At 37.5% G+C, this 22,791-nt stretch overlaps 1 protein-coding gene across 2 annotated transcripts in view; it reads right to left on the bottom strand.

The window, feature by feature from the left end:
- The window catches only part of EXOC6B (exocyst complex component 6B), a 730,495-nt gene that overhangs the window by 149,214 nt on the left and 558,490 nt on the right, over positions 1 to 22,791 (bottom strand). The window contains exon 21 of one of the 2 annotated variants that reach the window (XM_082642965.1): positions 12,489 to 12,521. The exons of the other annotated variant lie outside the window; for it this stretch is intronic. Coding sequence (XP_082499091.1) covers positions 12,513 to 12,521 — 9 coding nt within the window. The 3' untranslated portion in view covers positions 12,489 to 12,512. Of the gene's footprint in view, positions 1 to 12,488; positions 12,522 to 22,791 lie in introns of those variants that run through there. 2 annotated transcript variants of the gene reach the window in all.

Consider the following 22,791-nt stretch of genomic DNA (forward strand, 5'->3'; position numbering starts at 1 on the left):
TTTTTTATTAGTAGGAAAAGAAAGGTGGTTTCTGTCATTTAAATGAAAATGATGACTTTAAATGTACAAGGGAAGTAAGTAAATCAAATTGCTTTTATTGTCATTAGAAAAAAATAATTTCTACTAACAAAAAGATGGCAAATCTGATAGAAAGAAAAGTAATAAAAAACCTTAGGAAATAAGTCACCACAAGCAGAATCATGGAAAATCAAAGAATAACCTTACATTATAGACTGAATGTTTTGTGTCTCCCTGTCAATTCATCCTAACCCCTGATGTGATGGTACTGGGAAACGGGGCCTTTGGAAAATAATTAGGTCATGATGGTCAAGGACTCATTAAATGGGATTAGTGCCCTTATAGGCAACTCCCTCATTCCTTCTGCCATGTGAGGACACACCAAGAAGACGACCATCTATGAACTAGGAAGCAGGCTCTCACCAGACACCAAATCTGCCAATGCCTTGATACTGGACTTCCCAGCCTTCAGAACTGTAAGAAATAAATGTTTGGGAACTCTACCTAAGGCACTGTGGTAACCTAAATGGGAGGGAAGTCCAAAAGGAAGGGGATATCTGTATGTGCGTGGCTGATTCATTTTGTTGTGCAGTGGAGGCTAACACAACACTGTAAAGCAACCACACTACAATAAAAATTAATAATACAAAAAGACATTATGTTAGCCTTATTAAGAAACTGAAACTTGATTTTAAGTGCAACGGAAAACCACTGGAGGATTCTGATCAAGAAAGTGACATAAAATGTTTTTTAAAAAGGAGAGAGAAAATTGGTCATAAATTAGATATAAACAAAGGAAAAAACACTTGAAGTTCATTTTTTAAAAATACAAGTAATTTGTGTTTTAAGACTGCAGAACCTATTGTACAATAATCCAATCTACTAAAGTTGTCACTAAAAACAGGTTGAAATAATTTCAATTTGAAGTTAGATGAATTGCACTGATTAAGCTCTTACTAGTACAAATATATTACAATCCAGGAGGGCCCTGAGTGAGAACAAGCAATTGGCATCAACCTAAGGAAAATACCTCTTACTCAAGAAATTTAATACCAATTGAAAGTACTTATAAGATATGTACTGGTAAGAAAACAACTGAGATAAATTTGAAAGCGCTCAACTAGCCTGTTTTGAGCACTGACTGACTTTGGACAAGTTGCTTAATCTCTGTATGCTGTTTCCTATAAGAGGAGACATACTAACAGCCTGTAGAGGAGTCAATGTATATAAAGTACTCAAAAGAGTATTTGGCACAAAGCAAGTGCTCAATAAGTATTAGCTGCTGCAATTTAAAAAAAAAAAGGAAAGAAAGAAATTGTTGTTTAAGTGATCCATCTGTGATATTTTTGTTATGGCAGCCCTAACAGACGGAGACTCCCTCTGACCAAGAGGTGATGTTGCTTTCTACAGCAAAACAAAACTGCCCTGAAGTTATCCTGCTTTCATTTTTCTCTACTTCTGTGATTGATTCTAAATGGCCACCTAATGATTTTTATAGGAGAAAAGAGGGACAAAAAGCAGGTAGATGGGAAAGAGAAGTTGGAAGGAGGAGAAGATGATTTGGCTACTATAGGGGATTCATTTGGCCCCCAGCATTTGGTGCCAACTTGATGATAATCTTCTAATCTCTTCAGAAACTTTGCCTTCAAGTGAACCTCTCGTTATATACCCCTCACTAAAATGTGGAGTTATTGAAAATTAGTCTGAACATGCATCCTTACATTTTTGGTTCCTGCCTAGTTCCTTTTGCTTTCTGTCTCTATGAATTTGGCTACTTTGGATATTTCATATAAATGGAGTCATACACTTTGTGACCTATTGCATCTGACTTCTTTCATTTAGCATAATGTTTTCAAAGCCCCTCCATGTTGTACCAGTATCAGTACTTCATTCCTTTTCATGGCCGAATAATATTCCACTGTATATATAATACATTTTGTTTATCCATTCATCAGTTGATGCGCACTTGGGTTGTTTGCCCTTTTGGCTATGGTGATATTGCTGCTATGCATAATCAGTACAAGTTTTTGTTTAAACACCTGTTTTCAATTATTTTGGGTATGTACTCAGGAATGGAATTGCTGGGTCATATGGTAATTCTTTTTAACTTTCTGAGGAACCACCAAACTGTTTTCCACAGAGGTAGCACCATTTTACATTCCCACCAGCAATGTACCAGGTTCTAATTTCTCTATATCCTCACCAACATTTGTTATTTTCCATTTTATTGATTAAAGTTATCCGGTGGGTACAGAGTAACATTGCATTGTGGTTTTTAATTTACATTTCCCTAATGGTTAATGATGTTGAGCATCTTCTCAGGTGCTTATTGGTCATTTGCATACCTTCTTTGGAGAAATATCTATTTAAATCCTTTGCCCATTCTAAAATTGGGTTTTTTTTTATTGTTAAGTTGTAAATTCTTTGATATATTCTGGATACTAGTCCCTTAGCAGATATATGATTTGCAAATAATATCTTCCATTGTATAGGTTATCTTTTACTTTCTTGATAGTGTCTTTTGAAACAAAAGTTTTAATTCTGATGAAGTCTAATTTATCTATTTTTCTTTTGTTGCTTGTTTCTTTGATATCATATTTAACTATGGTGCTTCTTTTTTTTTTTTTCTTTGAGGTACATGGGCCTCTCACTGTTGTGGCCTCTCAGTGGCTATGGCTCACGGGCCCAGCCGCTCTGCGGCATGTGGGATCTTCCCAGACCGGGGCACGAACCCGTGTCCCCTGCCTCGGCAGGTGGACTCTCAACCACTGCGCCACCAGGGAAGCCCTGGTGCTTCTTTTGATAGCTAAAATATGTCAATGTTGGCTTTAATTTTTATTATATTAATCACTATAATTATCAACTTACTACCATATGCCAGGCATTTTATGTGTGCTCTTTCAGTTCCTTCTCGCCCCCCCTCTTGCTCTTACTCTCATTCTCCCTCTCTCTGACCTAGTTGGTATTGGGCCATTTTCTAGAGGAAAAAAAAAAAGTTCAAAAGGGGAACTTTCTCAAAGTCATTCAGTAGGGTATGATAGAGGCAAGATTCAAATCCAGCTTTGTCTAATTGTAAAGACCCTACTCTTTTTTCTCTACTGCACTGCATTTCATTATTAAATAGCATAATATAAAATTTTTGATTTTGGCAATAAAAGAGGGAATGCATGTTGTATTAGTTTTCTATTGCCTCCATAATAGAGTGCCACAAATTTAGTGGTCTAAGCAACACAAATTTATTATGTTATAGTTCTGTAGGTCCGAAGTACAACATGGGTTTCCACCAACAAAAATCAAGGTGTTGGCTGGGCTGCATTCCTTTCTGGAGCCTCGAGGGGAGGACTGGGTTCCTTGCCCATTTAGGTTGTTGACAGAATTCAGTTTCTTGTGGTTATAGGACTGAGATCCCCATTTCCTTGCTGGCTGTCAGCTATTCCTAGTCATTCCTAGCCTCTGGAGGCCACCTGTACTCTTTTGCTCATGGCCTCATTCTTCTACCTTCTAAACCAACAAGGTTGGTCAAATCCCTCTCACACTTTGAATTTCTCTGTTTTCTTCCATCTTGTCTCTCCCTTCTGCTTTTCAGGACTCACAGGATTAGATGCGACTCACCCAGATAATTTCAGGATAATCTGCTCAAGCTCCTTAACATCACAACATCTGTGAAATCTCTTTTGTCCTAAAGGTAGCATGGACAGGTCACAGGGATTAATATGTGGACATCTTTGGGGGAACAGGGCATTTATTCTGCTGTACACACACACACACACACACACCCTTATATTTTTTCCTCAGCTAGGTAAATATACAGAGTAAGGAGAACAGAGAACTAACAGAACTGATAGAACAGAAGACTGGTAGAGCCCTTGAAGTACGATATTATGGGATAGGCAGAAGAAAAGAAACCCACCCACTCCCACCCCTGCAAAAAAGAACCTAAGAAGAAGCAGTTGAAGAGGTAGATCCAGAGGTATCTTAAAGATTCTTGTGTGAAGTTTTGCCTGCTCTTGACTTACTGATTTCCTCTTTTAACTTGGAAACAATTCTCTCAAAGCTCTTTTGCCCAGTCTTTTACCTCCTAATCCAGCCATCATTAATAGCACTGATTCTTGGGCAGTGACCAGACAAATTTCAATTCTGCACATAATATCCTGAAATATCTCAGAACACTGAGCCAATGAATTGCTAAATTGGCTGAACATTCAGAGACCTCTTTTCCAGGAACATCTTGCTCCAGGCAATAGAATAATAGATCATGCTAGAACTCCCTAAAGCAAGGTAGCTGTGGAAAGCTGCAATACCTTGATGGCAGATTCCACTGCTGGCAAGTAAGATCCTGACCTCAGGTTTTCAAGAGGAGAAACTAAGCAGGGAATCTCCTGGTGTCAATACTTTTCCCCCACAACTGAGTCAATAAGTTCTATGAGATACAGACTTGTGGAGTGATAAGTATTAATTTAACTAAAAGATTTCAGTGGATCCTGTGTTATAAGCTGAGGATCATCAGTGACAGTAAAGCCAAAAAGCTTCCTATTAAATACATGCTATCTTCTAAAATTGAAATATAGACATATAGGAATTCTAAGCAAGTACATATGAGAAGTTAAGGAAGAAACCATCTTGAAGAGGATAAGTTTAAAGCTAGTAAGGATGAACCAAAATCAGAGGACACAAGAAATCAAACAGAATATGAAGATTAACCTAATCTTTTCATTTTACATTGGGGAAATTAAAATACAAGCAAGCGACTTTTCCAAAATAACCTAGTTGCTGGCAACACCACAGATATCCTGACTTCCCCTTCAATATTCTACATCCTGGGATGGTCCATAGTGGGTGGCTCTACTATCAGTTGCTAAATGGATTCTTTTCTCACTTTATTCTGGGACCTCAGTGAGGACGACAAAAATGTGGGTGAAGCACTGCCACTCACAATGCTTTAACACTGTGAGCAATTCTAGCCTCGCTCTACTGGAAACTCAGTTTTATGACCTCTGAGGCTAAACAACATCTTTTCAAATGTATTAGGGGATGACTTAGGAAAACCAATGAACTCTAGGTCACTCCCAGGGGCCAGCATGCCTAGAAGACCAGGAGACAGTACACAACTCAAAACTCAGTAGCTCTGCATAAGAGATTTTGAGGTGTGTGTATGAATGTAAAAGTACCACTAGATTCTGGGGAACGAAAGTGGGAAAGAGGAAGTAGAAAAAAAGGTGAATGGTTTCACCTCTGCCACCTCTGATTTTTGCCAAGATTTTTTTAGTTCTATTACCTCATAAAAACCGGGAGCCACAATAAAGAAATCTCTGAGACTTATGCTCCCCAGCACACTACAGGATACAACTAACATAAAACCACAGCTATTTTCTTCTGTTCCAGACTGGGAAATTAAAAAAACCCAAAAAACCCACATTTTAAGGAGTCAGTTGGCCTATCTAGGCCACCCAACCCTAGCATCTATGCAATTAGCCAGTCACAGATTTAACAATTAAATCCTGTGATCCCTGTCCAGGCAACTTGCTACTTAAGGATAGTGAGCTGTTGACAGTTGCCTTTTGTAAAAGAAGTGGGAGATTTCAGCAGGCTAGATCCTCCACAGATCATCCTCCTTTCTCTGGGTTTTTGTGGGCCTAAAGCTCTCCAGACACCAACAACTGTATTGATTAAGGAGATGAAGAAAAAGGACACGAAGAAAGCCACAAAGGGACTAAATAGCTTTGAATATCTTATTTCAGATTTCTCTGCCACTTCTCAGGATGAGCTACTGAATTTATAGATTCTAATTGTAGGTTACACAGTTAAAATATCTCTTGCTGTTGTTGTTATACAAAATACTGTATTTGGACTACCACAATGCCTCTCTCTCCTTGGTATATTCACACTCACTATCCAGGGTGTCACATTCACCTGGTATCCTTTGATTTCCCAAACTCTCCATACCTCATCATATTCTACTGTACTCTGCTGGAAAAAGAGGTTACTCTGCCCCTGCATAACATTAAAAGTCCTCTGTAAAAGTCACAACACGCTTTTGCAATCAGGAGTCAATTTTCCATCTACCCAAACACTGCTCCCCAACATGTTCTGTTGACTTACTTTGACCATTTTTAAGTGACTTCTGCATTTCTTGATAAGCTGGGTTGCCTTAAGTCTCACTCCCAACTTGTGATCAGAAACTGTGGCACCTGGCTCACAGGTTACCTCCCCAGACTTACTATCATCATCATCACCAACATCTGGGTAATATGTGATTAGAGAGAGACATTTATCAGCAGGTATCTATCAATCTGTATTATGAAGCAAAGAAATCCACAACCAAGAACACTTTTAGGAAATATCCTTTTTCTACTTCATTGAAAGGTATAGAGTCCAATATGTACAACAAACTTTTAAACCGCTGATTAAAAACTTTCTGAAATCCCTACTTTTAATGGTGTATATCAGGTTGCTTTGTAGAACAATTCATGTCTTAAAGGCTATTAACCTGTAAATACTTAAAACTAAGGCAAACATGTAGAGATTACATTTTTTTCCTTCAACAATACTTCCTGAAGGCCTACCATATGCTAGGCATTGTTCTAGGCACTAAGAATAAAGTTGTTCACAAAATGGGCAAAATCTCTACCCCCACGAAATCATTTTCTAGTGGAGGGGAAACAAATTACATAAGATATGTAAGATATATAATATACTAGAAGATAATAAATTGTTCAGAGAAAAATGAAGCAGGGAAAAGGATAGAGTTTTGCTTTGGTTTTGGTTTGGTGGTGGGGTGGCAGGGCTAGTGGGAGAGTGAAATTACAACCTTAAATAGGAAAGGCCTCTAGAAAAGGTGAACTTTAAATGACTTGAATAAAGACTTGAGGAAGATAAAGGAGCAAGCACTACAGGTATCTGGAAAAGGGCCTTCTAGGAAGAGTCGATATCAAGTGCAAAGGCCTTGAGATGGGCCTCTACCTGGCATATTTGAGAAACAATAAGGAGGCTATCAGAGCAAGAGCAGAGTGAGGAGAAAAGAAGTAAGAGATGAGGTCAGACAGTTAAGTGGTATGTGTGTGTGCCTGAAAATTCTACAGTATCTTGTAGGTCATTAAAAGGACTTAGGCTTTTACTTAGAGTGAAATGGGAAGCCATTGTGAGGTTGCGGACAGAGGACTGATGTGATCTGACTTCTGTTTTAACTGTTTCATGCTGGTTGCCATATTGAGATCAGTCTATAGAAGGGCAAAGTCACAACCATGGAGACTAGTTAAGAAGCCACTGCAAGAATACAATGAGAAATAATTATTACTTGAATCATGAGAAAAGAAATGATAGTTATAAATGGCTGGTTTCTGGATATATTTTGAAGGGAGGGAAAACACGGCTTGCTGACAGACTGGATGTGGGATGTGAGAGAAAGAAAGGAGTCAAGGATGACTTCAAGATTTCTATTCCTAGAAGCAAGACCAGAATTGCCATTAGTTGAGGTGAAGAAGACTACAGAAGGAACAGGCAGAAACTTAGTTTTAGAACATTTTAAATTATAATAGGATATAACACATTAAGAGTTTTTTTTTATTATTTATACAGGATGAAGATAAGTATATTTCTGGCATGGAGAATAAGGCCATGTTACATTTTCAACACATTAATCACTTTCATTCAAAATTCCTAACTGCCTCAGCAGGAATTATTTGTAAACTAGAAGTCATTCTAAAAAAGATTTCAACATCTTGAATTGGTTTCAGAGTTTGGACTGACATTCTGGCCTAATTTTGGAGCTCAGTTAGGTGGGATACATGCATCTCAGACAGATACAACAAGGATGAAATTCTGGATGAACCCTAAGGGTGTACATGCATTACGAAAAATGGCCCCCATCTGGGCATAGACATAGAAAGGGAACACCTGATACTTGAACCCAGGTGCTCACCAGGGTTGGAAGAATATGACCAAGTGTTTCATCTGAGAAGTTATCTCCTGTTGAAGCAGTGAGAATAATTTACCTGGTGAGGAGCTATTTTCCTTTTCAGCATGAACCGTCTAGCTGCACGGTGCTGTTCCTAGGTAGGCTTCACCTCAAGACTCTCACTATAGAATGTCCTCCCTATGCTAGGGTACAGGGACTACCAGCTAAGTTCCCTTTCCCCATATTTGGTCCTTCCTTTCCTCAGGGTTGTGACCTCTGCACTTCATTTAACAAGATTAAAGTGAAAATGAAGAGCATGGTGTGGGAGGAAAATAATGAACACTATTTATTTAAGGGAGTTTGAGTACAAATATTATTCAGAAATTCAATCTAATTCCATTTACTTCTGAAATGACACAAAACAATATTAAGTCAATGCATTCAGAAAGCAGTTATGAAAGCATAATACCTAATAGGAGCTGTGTTACCCACTGGAGGAGGGGGAATTTGAGGATAAATGAAACAGGGATCCTGCCCTTGGTGAACTCAGAATCTAATGGGGAAGGCAGATGATTAAATAAGTAATTACAAAGGAATTAGTAATGAAGGGACATATAAAATGTCAGGGATCCAAAGGGGGAACAATTAAATCTGTCTGAGGAGGTTGGGAAGAATTTATAAAGGAGATGACATTTGAGCCAAACAGTTTAGGAAGGGAAGGAGTTTGTCACTTTATCAAGGGAGAACACTCTGTGACAGGCAGAGGGGGCCTAAAGCTTGTCCAGTTTTTGGATCAGGGAGGTATAAAGAGTGGTCCTGGTAGAGACTACAGGAGAAAAATGACAGGAAAAGGAGATGAGAGAGACAAGCTGGGACCAGACTTGCTTTGCTAGGAGTTTGTCCTTTGTTCACTGGGCAACGGAGAGCTCTCAGGCTAAGCAGGTAAATGATATAATCATAATTGTGTTTTTAAAAATCAGTAGGTAGCAGAATGAAAGAAAAGAAATAAAAGATTCTCAATGGTAGTAGCATAAGACAGATCAAGAGAAGAAGTAAGAATAAAATAGTTTCATACTTAATAGAAAGAACCATGAACATACCCACTTCCATTCGCCTTCCCCATTCCCCAAGCTTATCATTACCTCCTCCAATGAAATTAACTGTCTTCTTTCACTATCATTTCATCAAGCAGACAGGGAAAGAAAAGAGGTTCACGTAGATAGATAGATGTAGGAAGGCAGCATTCCAGAGAAAACACATGTAAAGCCACCTTCTCTCTTTTAATGATTTCTATCAGAGGTTATAAGGGAAGGAAAAATTAAGAGCATCATATGGAACTCTAATCACACTTGGATTTAGAACAGGGAAGCACACACACTATAAATGCTGTATTGACAAATGATTAGCAGTATACACTCTAAAAAGAACGATACGTCTCCCCTTGACTCATAACACACATTCACTTTCAGTGATGTTGCCTGAGATAGTCCTTTTTAATATAGCCTTGGTGTACCAGTAGCTTCTGAGAACCACTTTCTCCCTATTGTCTCTCCAAGTCTCTTATGGTGCCAAGTCACAGAGTACTACAGACTATACTAGCAGTAGCTTTTAAGGCAGCCAAAACATTGCTGTAGAGAACCTGCTACTTGTCTTCATCAGGCCCAAAGCATCAGAACTCTGGGAAGAATTTGGGAGGCCTCTTCCTGATTGATGTTTAGCGTAGGTGAACACCCACACCTCAATCTTCAGATTAAGTCTCTAGAGCATATATTTTTAGCATACTCTGGAAAATAGAGACCTCACACCTTAGCTCTTCTAGCCAATAGCAGGCTAATTTGCTCTTCCTATAGTAACACTGGAGACAAACAATGGTTTGAACATTTTTTATTATTAGCAGGGAATTAAATTTCACACACAATTTTAGAGACACCATGAAGAGTGAATCTCAAATGTTTTGGTCACAGAATGCTTTTATAAAACTAAATAAACAAAAGAAACAAAATCCGCTCCTACTGACCCATTAACCAGAAAGGCAAGAATCATCACTTCTAATGGCTCAGCAATGCCTCCCTCTTTCAAACTCACGCAATGCTTGCACAATACTTAATTTGTCACTTAAACATATGCTACATTTTACTAGTAGTTAACTTTTATAAATATCAGTCTTGTATTTCTTACTAGATTGTAATAAGCTAAAGTTAAACTAGAGATGCATCAAATAAGATTGCAAAAACCCTATCACAGGACAGGGCAATGAGAATTGAAAACCAGACATTGATAAATTCATGCCCTTACTGATGTTCACGGGCTACTCAATTTTTTTTAATGTGTAGCAAAAAAAAGACACGGAATAAAAAAATAAAGGTACCCTCTTATACCTATCGTATTAACCAAACACTTAAAATTTATAATTTATAGACTCAATGTTGGTGAGGCTGCTGTAAAACTAGTGCACGAATACACTGCTAGGTGTACTTTAAGTTGGTATAATAACCCTTTGTTATAGGAACCAACAATACACTTAAAAGCCATAAAAATGTTTTTATAACTCTTACATAAAGAAATTGCCTTAAGGAAAAATTCAGATTAAAAAAAGGCTATAAGTATGAACACATATATTATAATTTAAATATAAAAAGAAAACATTAGAAATAACTTGTAAGTTCAAAAATAATAATGGATAATTAAATGATGGGATATAAAACTGATGTACCATTCATAATAAAAACTCTAAGCAAATTAAGAATTAAAAGAAACTTCCTCAACTGATGAAGATCATAAAAAACTTACACCTATTATTATATTTAATGGTGTAAGACCGAATACTTTCCCATTAAGATCAGGAATAAGCAAGGATATCTGCTCTCAGCACTTCTATTTAACATTGTACTGGAGGTCCTGGTGCAACAAGGCAAGAAACAGAAGGCATCTACATTGGAAAGGCAGAAGTAAAACTGTCTTTATTCACAGATGTCATAACTGTCTACCTAGAAAATCCCAAAGAATGTATAAAATACTACTAGATCTAATAAATGAGTTCAGAAAGTTTGAGATTCAAGATCAACATACAAAAACCAATTGTGTTTCTATACACTAGCAATGAACAATTAAAAACGGACATAAAAACAACAGCATTTAAAATGCACATGAAATACTCTGATTAATTCTAACAAAATATTTGCTGAAGATTAATTCTAACAAAATATTTGCAAAATTTGCTGAAAAACTACAAAGCACTGATAAAAGAAATCTAAGACATAAATAAATGGAGAGATAGACTATGTACATGGATTAGAAGACTCAATATTGTCAGAATGTCAATTCTCTCCAAAGTGATCTATGAATTTGATAAAATCCTAGTCAAAATTCCATCAAGGTTTTTTTGTAGGAATTGACAAGCTGATTCTAAAATATATATGTAAAGGACCTAGAGTAAATAAACAATTTTGAAAAAGAAAAAACAGTTAGAGGACTCATACCATAGTACCTGCTTTCAAGACTTAATATAAAAGTAACATCAAGACACAGCAAAAGGATAGACACACAGATCAACGGAACAAAGTATAGAGTCTAGAAATAGAACAATACATATATAGCCAGTTGATTTTTGATAAAGGTGTCAAAGCAAATCAATAAAAATACGTAATCTTTTTAACAAATGGTGCTGGAACAACTATACATTCTATATAAAAATATGAACCTTGGGGCTTCCCTGGTGGCGCAGTGGTTGGGAGCCCGCCTGCCGATGCAGGGGACACGGGTTCGCGCCCCAGTCTGGGAGGATCCCGCGTGCCGCGGAGCGGCTGGGCCCGTGGGCCATGGCTGCTGGGCCTGCGCGTCCGGAGCCTGTGATCTACAGCGGGAGGGGCCACAACAGTGAGAGGCCCGCGTACCGCAAAAAGAAAAAAAAAAAAAAAAACCTTGACCATATTGTACATTATATTGAAAAATTAACTCAAAATGTGTCAACAGAGATGAAATGTAAAAAACCCTAACACTATATATAACAGTCCTAGAAGAAAAATAGGAGATAATTTTTGTGACTTTGGGTTAGGCAAAAATTTCTTAACATAGGATACATGGAGCAGGAGCCATGAAAGAAAAAAATGATGTCACTGAGAACTGTATTTTATTAAGATAAAACACTCAAACTTTTAAAAACTATTAAGAAAATTAAAAGCTACAGACTAGGGGGAAAATGTTGCCAAACACATATCTAATAATGAACTGTTAATCACAATATATAAAAATCTTTTACAACTCAATAATAATTATTTTTAAAGCTGGATGAAAGATTTGAACAAACACTTCACAAAAGAAGAGATACAGATGTCAAATAAGCACAAAAAATAATGTTCAGCATCAACATTCATTACATGAATGCAAATTAAAACCACCACAAGGTACTACAACATACCTACTAAAATGGTAAAAATGAAAAGAAAATTGACAACACCAAATATTAGCAAGGGTGCAGAGCAACTGCAACTCTCATATATCGCTGGTGAAAATCTAAAGTGGTAAAGCCACTTTGAAAACAGTTTGATAGTTTCTTATAAAGTTAAAAATATACTTACCATATGACTCAGTAATCCCACTCCTAAGTACTCTAGAGAAATGAAAACATATGTCCACATAAAAACCTTTACACAAATCTTTATTGTGGCTTTTTTTTCTTGATATCCCCAAACTGGGAACAATCCAAATATTCATCGACTGGTGAATGAGTCAACAAATTATCCCCATAATGGAATATTATTCTGCAATAAAAATGAAGAAACTACTAATATATGCAACAATATGAATGAATCTCAAAAGCATCATGCTAAGTGAAAGAGGCCAAAATGAAGAGTATGGTTCCATTTATATGTATTATTCCATTTAAACGACAAAACTGTAGCATCAGAGATCAGAACAGTCATTGCCAGGAGCTGGGAGTAGGAAGAGGAGACTCATTGCAAAGAGGCATAAAGGAATTTTCCGAGTAATGGAAACATTCTGCATGTTGATTTGGGTGGTAGTTACACAACTGCACAAGTTTGTAAAAATTTACAGAGCTGTATATCTAAGAAGGATGAATTTTACTATATGTTAATTATGCCTCAACAAACAAATAAAAGACTGTCACACCAAGTGTTGAAGAGAATGTGGAACAACTGGAACCCTCATTCACTGCTGACAGGTATGGAAAATGGTACAACCACTTTGGAAAATAGTTTGACATTAAAAAAAAAAAGTTAAATGTATACTTCAACAATTCCACTCCTAGTATTACTCAAGAGAAATAAAAACATATCAATATATCTACACAAGCACTTGTACATGAATGTTCATTAGCCTTATTCATAATAGTGTGAAATTGGAAACAACAAAATGTTCATAAATATAGCAGGTGAATGACCAAATAAAGTATGATATATCCATATAAAGAATATCACTCATCAATGAAAAGGAGTGAACTATTGATACATCCAATACCATGGATGATTCTTTTTTTTAACCTGTATATGTTCATTTATTTATTTATTTATTTATTGTCTTATTAGTCATCCATTTTATATACATCAGGGTATACATGTCAATCCCAAACTCCCAGTTCATCACACCCCCACCCCCACCCCTTGCCGCTTTCTCCCCTCAGTGTCCATGTTTTTTCTCTACTTCTGTGTCTCAATTTCTGCTCTGCAAACTGGTTCATCTGTACTATTTTCCAGGTTCCATATATATATATGTGTTAATATACGATATTTGTTTTTCTCTTTCTGACTTACTTCACTCTGTATGACAGTCTCTAGATGTATCCATGTCTCTACAAATGACCTAATTTCGTTCCTTTTTATGGCTGAGTAATATTCCATTGTATATGTGTACCACATCTTCTTTATCCATTCGTCTGTCGATGGGCATTTAGGTTGCTTCCATGACCTGGCTATTGTAAATACTGCTGCAATGAACATTGGGGTACATGTGTCTTTTTGAATTATGGTTTTCTTAGGGTATATGCCCAGTAGTGGGATTGCTGGCTCACATGGTAATTCTATTTTTAGTTCCTTAAGGAACCTACCTACTGTTCTCCATAGTGGCTGTATCAATTTACATTCCCACCAACAGTGCAAGAGGGTTCCCTTTTCTCCACACCCTCTCTGGCATTGGTCATCTGTAGATTTTCTGATGATGCCTATTCTAACCAGTGAGAGGTGGTACCTCGTAGTTTTGATTTGCATTTCTCTAATAATTAGTGATGTTGAGCAGCTTTTCATGTGCTTCTTGGCCATCTGTATGTCTTCTTTGGAGAAATGTCTATTTAGGTCTTCTGCCCATTTTTGGATTGGGTTGTTTGTTTCTGTTTCTGTAATATTGAGCTGCATGAGCTGTTTATATATTTTGGTGATTAATCCTTTGTCTGTTGATTCACTCCCATTCTGAGGGTTGTCTTTTCATCTTGTTTATGATTTCCTTTGCTGTGCAAAAGCTTTTAAGTTTCATTAGGTCTCATTTGTTTATTTTTGTTTTTATTTCCATTACTCTAGGAGGTGGATCACAAAAGATCTTGCTGTGATTTATGTCAAAGAGTGTTATTCCTCTGTCGTCCTCTAAGAGTTTTATAGTGTCTGGTCTTACATTTAGGTCTCGAATCCATTTTAAGTTTATTTTTGTGTATGGTGTTAGGGAGTGTTCTAATTTCATTCTTTTACATGAAAGCTGTCCAGTTTTCCCAACACCACTTATTGAAGAGACTGTCTTTTCTCCATTGTATATCCTTGCCTCCTTTGTCATAGATTAGTTGACCATAGGTGTGTGGGTTTATCTCTGGGCTTTCTATCCTGTTCCATTGATCTATATTTCTGTTTTTGTGTCAGTACCATATTGTCTTGATTATGGTAGTTTTGTAGTACAGTCTGAAGTCAGGGAGTCTGATTCCTCCAGCTCCGTTTTTTTCCCTCAAGACTGCTTTGGCTATTCGGGGTCTTTTGTGTCTCCATACAAATTTTAAGATTTTTTGTTCTACTTCTGTAAAAAATGCCATTGGTAATTTGATAGGGATTGCATTGAATCTGTCCATGGATGAATCTTAAAACATTATGCTGTATGAAATTCCCTTTCTGGAATTTTACATAAATTCGAGAACTGGATGTATCAATAGTTTATTCTTTTTATTGATGAGTGATATTTCTTTATATGGGTATAGCATAATTTATTTAGTCATTCACCTGTTATATTTATGAACGGAAACATTTCTTAGGCTATAAAAATAAAGATTTTATAGCTTATAAGACTTATAATCCTGGAGTAAGCATTAAATATTTACTGGAATTTTCAGGTACAGGAGTCCCATTTTCCTGATGTTTAAGGAGTTGAGACAAAGAAGGGAGACACTAGAAGTTTAATAGGCCAAAAAAGAGTTTTCTTTCTCCGTCCTTAAGGGGTCTGGAAAACTGCTTACACAGCAATTAGAAGAGACTCCAAACAGCTCTCTGCTAACCTACTGGGAACAGATCCTAAATCCTTGGATTGATTGGGATCTTGCCTATATAACTAGTCACCAGAGCCAGTTTTTCTTTTCCACTGGATATTCTTAGCAAATGTTACAGTGTAAAAGATCAAAAGGCAGTATCAGAAGCTATTCTAAGAAAGCGAGCTGTCCTTTGACACCAATGCTATCCAGAAGGGCTTCAAGCCCAAGTTTAATTTCATTTCATGTGTAAGAATCCCTTAGTCACATCTTAAAATGCCATATCATCTCCCTCTCTCTCTCCATATTTGCAAAGAGTTATTTTGCTCCTGAAATGAAGAAAGATCAAGAACGAAATAATCCTGGCTAATCAAGGAGGGACTACTTTAAGAGATAAGCATCCCATTGATATAGCTGTGTGATTGTGTATGAAACTGGTTCCTTCGCAGCTTCCTGCTTGCTGATAGGTGTCCTACAGAAAGACTCCTTCCTGCATATGGCTGCCTCAGAATCAGTCTTTCTGGATTGTCCCTTTGCCTCTTCAACTCACTCACTCTGGCTTGCTTCCCACTGTAGTTCTTTCTTTCACTTGGTTCCTGTTCCATCTTTGCTTGCCCCCTTGGGACTTGACACTTTAGTTCTTTTGGTTCCCTATCTTTACTGATGCTGTCTGGTTCCCCTTTCATAGTTTGTTCTACCTCATTTCTTTACTGGTTTCTGAACTTGCCTAGTAGGAGGGTTTTAACCTTCAGATCAGGGTTCTGGACACTCTTTTTGTTCCTTGTTCCCCAGGCGCCTATGCTTGTAATGGTGGCTCCCAGATAGCTAATTCTCTTACAGCTATGGGGGGCTCCTTTCTTGGCAAACTGAAATATGCCCCAATTCCCTAAATCTAGCCTTTTGTTGTCACTCTCTGCTGCCCTCCAGCGGCTATCAGTAGGATACACTTGTCAGAAATTAGTTCCAAGGCCTGGCTCTACTGTCCCTTCTTTGGCCTATGAGCATCCTCTACTAGGACACTAGACAGTGTAGTTAATGCAGATGAGATTTGTGTTCAGAACCCATTAGGCTTTAACTCAGCCAGCACTACCACAACAGCCTCTGATTCCACTGCTACTCCCAGGGAAATTCATTGGTGATTTTCCTGTACTTTCTCTTGAAGATGTGATTATCTGAGAAATTCACAAATTCCAGCTTTATGGGTATGCATATCCATGCTGTGTTGGAAGTAAGAAAGAGACCTCCTGAGTTTCTGAGGCTTGGCTTCTTGGGAAAGCAGAGAGTAGTGCAGTGGCTCAGGCTAACCTAGCAGCTGGCCTCACAGACTACCTAGGTCTTTTATTATTTAGCATGAGGATCACAAATGCTGTCTATGAGCTAAGGTAGAAATAACCAGGTGGCTTACTATGCTACGCTTATTAGCTCTTCACACAAGAGTTGAAATGGAATGCAACTCTAGCCTCTGAACTGAGAGAATTTACTATGAGGCTATCTGGAGTGATGCTGGCACCATGCCCACATTAAAAGTTACAGCTGTTTTACTGGACCAAAGGGTTAGCAGGGTTGTCACAGACTAGACTCACACTTCTGGAAAAGGTCCTTCTAGCCACTACTGGAAAGGCTGTTCTATACTCTGGTGGAATCTCTAGGTGGCAGATCTCTCTGCCTCCAGTTTAAAGTAGGAAGTGGTGGACAACTCTGTTGACCAAGCTTTAGATTAGGTTAGCCATCTAACCCAGGACTGTACCAATATGGGTTGCCAGTAACAATGGATAATCTTAGCCTGGGAGGCCCATAAGTCAAAGGCCAAATCCAATGCATTATTCATGGGAAAATACATCAAAAGTCTGGTGTTTTGTCTCCTGCTACCCAAAAGATTGTCCACAACCCCTCTAACTGAAGGTTCTTCACCCATTGTTTATTTCCACATATCTGCCATTAATTCAGTTTAAAGACACTGTCATTAATGATTCAGCATTTCCAGACACACACCTCCTCCCCACTTAAGAGGCTGGTATAGGTGAGACAAAGTCTCAGCAGTTCTAGAATAAATTCTCCTCCAATCAACCAAAAACACTCAGTAAATCCCAGAATGTATTACGTATTACTGGCAATTCCTTCTATAAATTTTCTATGATGGCTCTAGTTAATAATGTCCCAAGCAAAGTAAGGGGATATATCTGATTTGCAGAAGCTGCAGCCACATCCCATAGCTGAAGACCTTATTCACCTGTGACCCATCCTTGTGTATGCTGATCTAATGTTGGCTTATATGAGGTCAAAGGTCTAGCTCAGTGGAATCTATTCTCAGAAATGTTCCCAATTTTCTTCTTCTTATTATTATTTTACAAAACCAGACCCAAAGGTGTTAGCTCTCTTCTACTTGGCAATAGGAATTATTTGCTGTCAGAACTTCCTTTAATGTTAGAGGTATCACTGTGAAGGTTTTAAGTGTCTGTCAAAACAACATGGGCAAAACAATTTTGTTAATACAGCCAGAAAAACCTGCTTTCAAAAACCAAAGGACTACCTTTGGAAAGGAAGTATTTCAAGTTGACCATCTTATTTATGCCAGGCTGCCAAACATAGCTAAACGTTCTTTTCTGAAAGCCTGCTCATCAGTATACAGCACATTTGGCCTTGTCCTGGGGATCTTTCCAGAAAATTCTGCAGCTGTCCCTAAAACTGACTAATAGAGCATCAATACAAAAAATAAAAATCTAGACAAAGTAGCATTCCCTCAAAGCACCAGGGCCACCTGAAGAGAGATTTGGGGAAGGGCAGAATGTTAAAAAGGCCTATGTTACAAGCGTGGGCAAACTACACCAGAATGTAAGCTCCACAAGGGCAGGGACCATATTTTATTCACTACACTATACCCTCTATACCACTGTACCCACTATAACAGTGCTAGGCATAGTGTTGAATGAATGAATGAATGGATACCTCCTGATTAAGGAGGTGTATATCTACATTCAAGTGCTTGTTGTGCCTATGTCAAGACATGGCCTATAGTCTGCAGGAACTTTGAGTGGCTCTGTATCAGCAGAGATTTGTGCAGGAGTTCTGATATATTAATATTACTACATCCTCTTCTAATCAACAAATGCCTTTGGGGTATGATAACCTCAGATTTCATTTCGGAAATGACATCTACCCACATATACATGCTATATATGCTACCATATCAGTTGTGCAGATAATCTTTTCCAAGATAATGTGCTTTATGGCTTAAACCATTCCTTCTAACACCACCATTAACATCAGTTATAGAAATGAAATCTTCTAACTTCATGAGTTATCAAACTGTTTGACTACTAACTCTGGTGCAGATGACTCCCAGTTTTATAGGCCATTATTCAAGATCAACAAAATATTTCAGTTGAGCACCTGGAGAGTATTTCTACTGATAACATTACTGATCCACACACTTCACTACTAGAGGGTTCATATACCACTATATTTTCCTCCACCAAGAATATCCTTTCATAAAAACTTTCCCCTACTACCTACACCTACACCTCCCTTCTTCACCATGACTCACTGACAGCTGCTCAGTAAATACTTGGGCCACCACCCCTCCCTACTAAGAAGTACATGTCGGGGATGGCTTTCTTCCAGTTTAATATAGCTTAAGGGTTGTGATGAAGACTGATCCCTGAGGCCTTTTATGTGGGCCTGCCCTACCCCCCCCCCCAGCCTCCTATGTAATCGCCTAGATAGGGGTTGTTTAGTCTGGTTAGGGTGAAATATTATAAAAGAAATTCTATTGAGCCTCATTTTGATATGTGCCATATCAGACAAAATCAGTTTTTGATATAAATGGATGTTCTACTGAGGCTAAAATTAAAATATAAGCACAGTTAAGGTTTTTTCCATAAGCACCAACAGCAGTCATGCAAAGGGGACATGTTCCTCTTAATGGCAATATTGTTCATTAGACTTGGAGGTAGGGCAAAAAGGAGGGAAGGCAATTTTATTCAAAAACCAAAATTTTATTGAATAGGATCAAGATAGGAGGGGAAATAAAAGGGGAGGTGTCTACACAGTCAGATTCTTGAGTGGTTCTCAGGTTTCCCTACCTGATGTTGGCTAACTGAAAATACTGATTTTACCTATATACATCTAATAGGCATAACATCAGAATTTGTTCAACGTCTCCAGAGAAATATACAATTATTTCTCTTAGGTTCTATAGTTGTTTTTAAGGCAGTTTAAGTGCCTGCAATGGAAATGCACTGCGTTTACTTTAGACTGAAGGTTTAGAAATTGGGGAATAAGTGGCCTAGAGGGAATGTCACCAACTCAATCTAAAAAAAAGCCACAGATATCTTGCGATGGCTTTGCTGTATAAGAGTTGTTGCCAACAAGCTCCATTCAGGAGATCTGATGCAATGTCACAACCTAATTCATTCAGCTTTATAAAAACTTATGTATATTGGAAGTAAAAAACAGTTGGTGCCAAGGAACAGAAACGTTTCTAAAGAACACATTCAAAGCTCTTCCTGTTGGTCAGACATGGAAGGTGAACAGCTAAAATTTAATAAATAATGTAATAATTATCTGGGGAAGTTAAGATTCTCTCACAATGAATGGAATAACAGAAATGTGAAGTGTTTCAGGGTAGCCTGTAATAAGCAGCATTTGATGAGGAGATACAGAACATAAAAAAGAGGTCCATGAAGAAAAGCAAAGAACAAAGAAGAGAAATTAAGAAAAGGGGATTTAAAGAGATTAGTTTAATACTTAAAGGTGGCAAAACAGTCTAGATCCTGGTTAAATCAACACACACACACACACACACACACACACATGCATACAAACACACACACACATTTTTACAAAGAAAACTTAAATCCAGCTCTTCTCCATGTTTGAAATACCTTTACCCCTCATCAACACCTAACTTCTCAGTTTAACTCTCCACATTTTCCATGAAATATTTTATAACTACTCAGGCCTACAAAGACCTCTGTACTTCATGGCCATTTTTTGCACTTAGAGATTCAATCTTGCTCCTGATTTGCATTGTTTATTTCACATGATTATATAAAAGTCTTGTATTCCAACTAGAGCGTAAGTTGGAGTCTCTTTTCCCATTCCTTGAATTTGGGCTGACCTTGTGAGTAGCTCTAGCCAACAGAATGTGGAAGAAGTGATGTTTCAAGCATGGGCCTCAAGAGGTTTTCACACTTCCTCTTACTCTCCTGGAACCCTGCCAGGAGGCCATGTGAATAAGCCTGGACTGGGCTGTTGGCTAGTGAGAGATCACGGGGAGCAGAGAAGAGTCGGCTGAGCTAAGGCACGCTACCTCAGGCAAGCCACAGCCCATCCGGCAGCTGATCTCAAAGTATAAGTGAGCTTAGCTGAACCCAGCCAATCTGTAGAAACTTGAGCTAAATAAATGGTTCTTGTTTTAAGCCAGTGTTTTGGGGTGATTTTTTATGCAGCAAAGCTGTTGAAATAATTGAAACATACACAGTTGTTTTAGCTTTCCAATGAAATACTTAGTCATAGTGTGCCTTATATTAGAATCAAGTATTTGCTTGTTCACCTCTTTGTTACTGGAGGGCAGAGACTGTATATTATATTATATTCATTTGTGTATTCCCACAACACCTAAGTTGTGCTTTGTTCACAGTAGGCACTCAGAGTTTGATACACTGAAATGAAAATCATCTGAAGTTCAAATTCCGGTGTTCATCAGCATAATTTACTTAATGTTTAACAATAGAAGAAAATACAAACCATAGTACTGCTTAAGAATCAAATAACTACTGAGGATCTACTATGGCCTTGTGTTGTTATTCTCAATTATGAACCATTAAGGGCCAGCAATTATCAGTACTTGGAATATAAATGCTACTTCAAGATAGTTAATAAGTGAGCCTTTAAGTTGTCCTTCTCAAGATTTAGCATTAACCCAAATTTGGATTTTCATAGAAATATGCACATATATTTGATACATGAATGTGAAGTTGTACTGCAAGTGTACTTTTATGAGCTTGGGAATATAGAAATTATAAAGCGGCAAAGAAGAAGATTTTGATTTGCACTAATTCATGTTAACAGCTGGTTTTCTAAACCCAGAAACCTGACAAATGAGCTATGTAGGTAAATATACTTTAACTTTGACGTGCTATAAAAGTGTAACATATCATGAAAGCCTGTGTATTCAAAATGTCATTTCACTTTTTCCTTAAGAAGTAGAAAAATTAGAATAGACAGGATGGCTCAGAAAGGATGAATAGTTTTGCTATCCACATCTAATTTGCTTCCTAATAAAATTCTATGGCTTTTAAATGACACTCTGCTATTATAGTCTATATAGAGATGAGTTCATCAAATATTCCATGTTTTGAATATTTTAAAAATTATCATTCAATTGATAGAGACTGAAACACTGTAAAGCAAAAGAACATGAAAGCAGGATCAGAATGAATATATTCATAAACCAGTGAAGAAAATACACTCAATGACAGTAAAAGAATATCCTTGCTGCACTGAACTGGGGACAAAACCCCTTTTTGCATGGGTGCGTGTATGTATCCTATAACTTGCCTTAACTTTAACTTCTTCCTTTAACTTCGGCCATTTCTGATTAATATTGTTATCTTTGACTTATAAAGGGCATAATGGTTAAATCAGGTAGTAAGGTGGATAACTGAGTCAGGACCTTAAAAGGTTTAGACAGGCTAAATAAATAAGAATGATTAAAATCTGGTTTGTTAATAGAAGGTCTAAAAGGAAAACGCAGACCAAAGAGAGTGAAGTCTTCAGTTGTAGTGTATAAAATCAACCACATAAAGACTAGATATGGAATGAGTAACAATGCTACATGTGAAAAAGATTCAATTACTAGCAGATGGAAGCTCAATAAATCAGGATAGAAAGCCTGTCCCCCACATTGGAGTGCATTCATAAAAATACAAAGAGTGAAAGGGTCAAAGTTAAGTGAGACATATTTTAGCCAACTTAAGAAATACCTTTCTTATAATCAGATTGTCTTGAGGTGGACCCTGCTGCTTTGGGGAAGCAAGTTCTCTTCAAGGAGAATATTCAAGCACAGTCTAGGGTGCTGTACAGGGATTCTAAGTATCAAGCCAAAGGTTATACTACATGATTTTTAAGATTAGCACCAAGCCCCCAAATTCCATAACTCTATTTTAGGATTCCAAAGAGTACAGGCAAAAGGACACACACTCAAGGACACCTAATCATGTCTCATTTGAGGTCAAGCTATCTCCTTTGAAACCACACTTCCAGACTTTCTATTACAATCGGCACATTTCTTATAGTTCATTAGCTGCTCACTTTAAAAATGATGGTCACTTTAAGTTATGAGAATGACTAAGATGAACTGCAAAGAGATAAATATTTTCAGCACGGGATGTGGAAAGATAATTTTTGTCACACTGACTCAACC

This window comes from Mesoplodon mirus (assembly GCF_964341445.2).
Source record: "Mesoplodon mirus genome assembly, chromosome: 14".
NCBI classification, from domain to species: Eukaryota; Metazoa; Chordata; class Mammalia; order Artiodactyla; family Ziphiidae; genus Mesoplodon; species Mesoplodon mirus.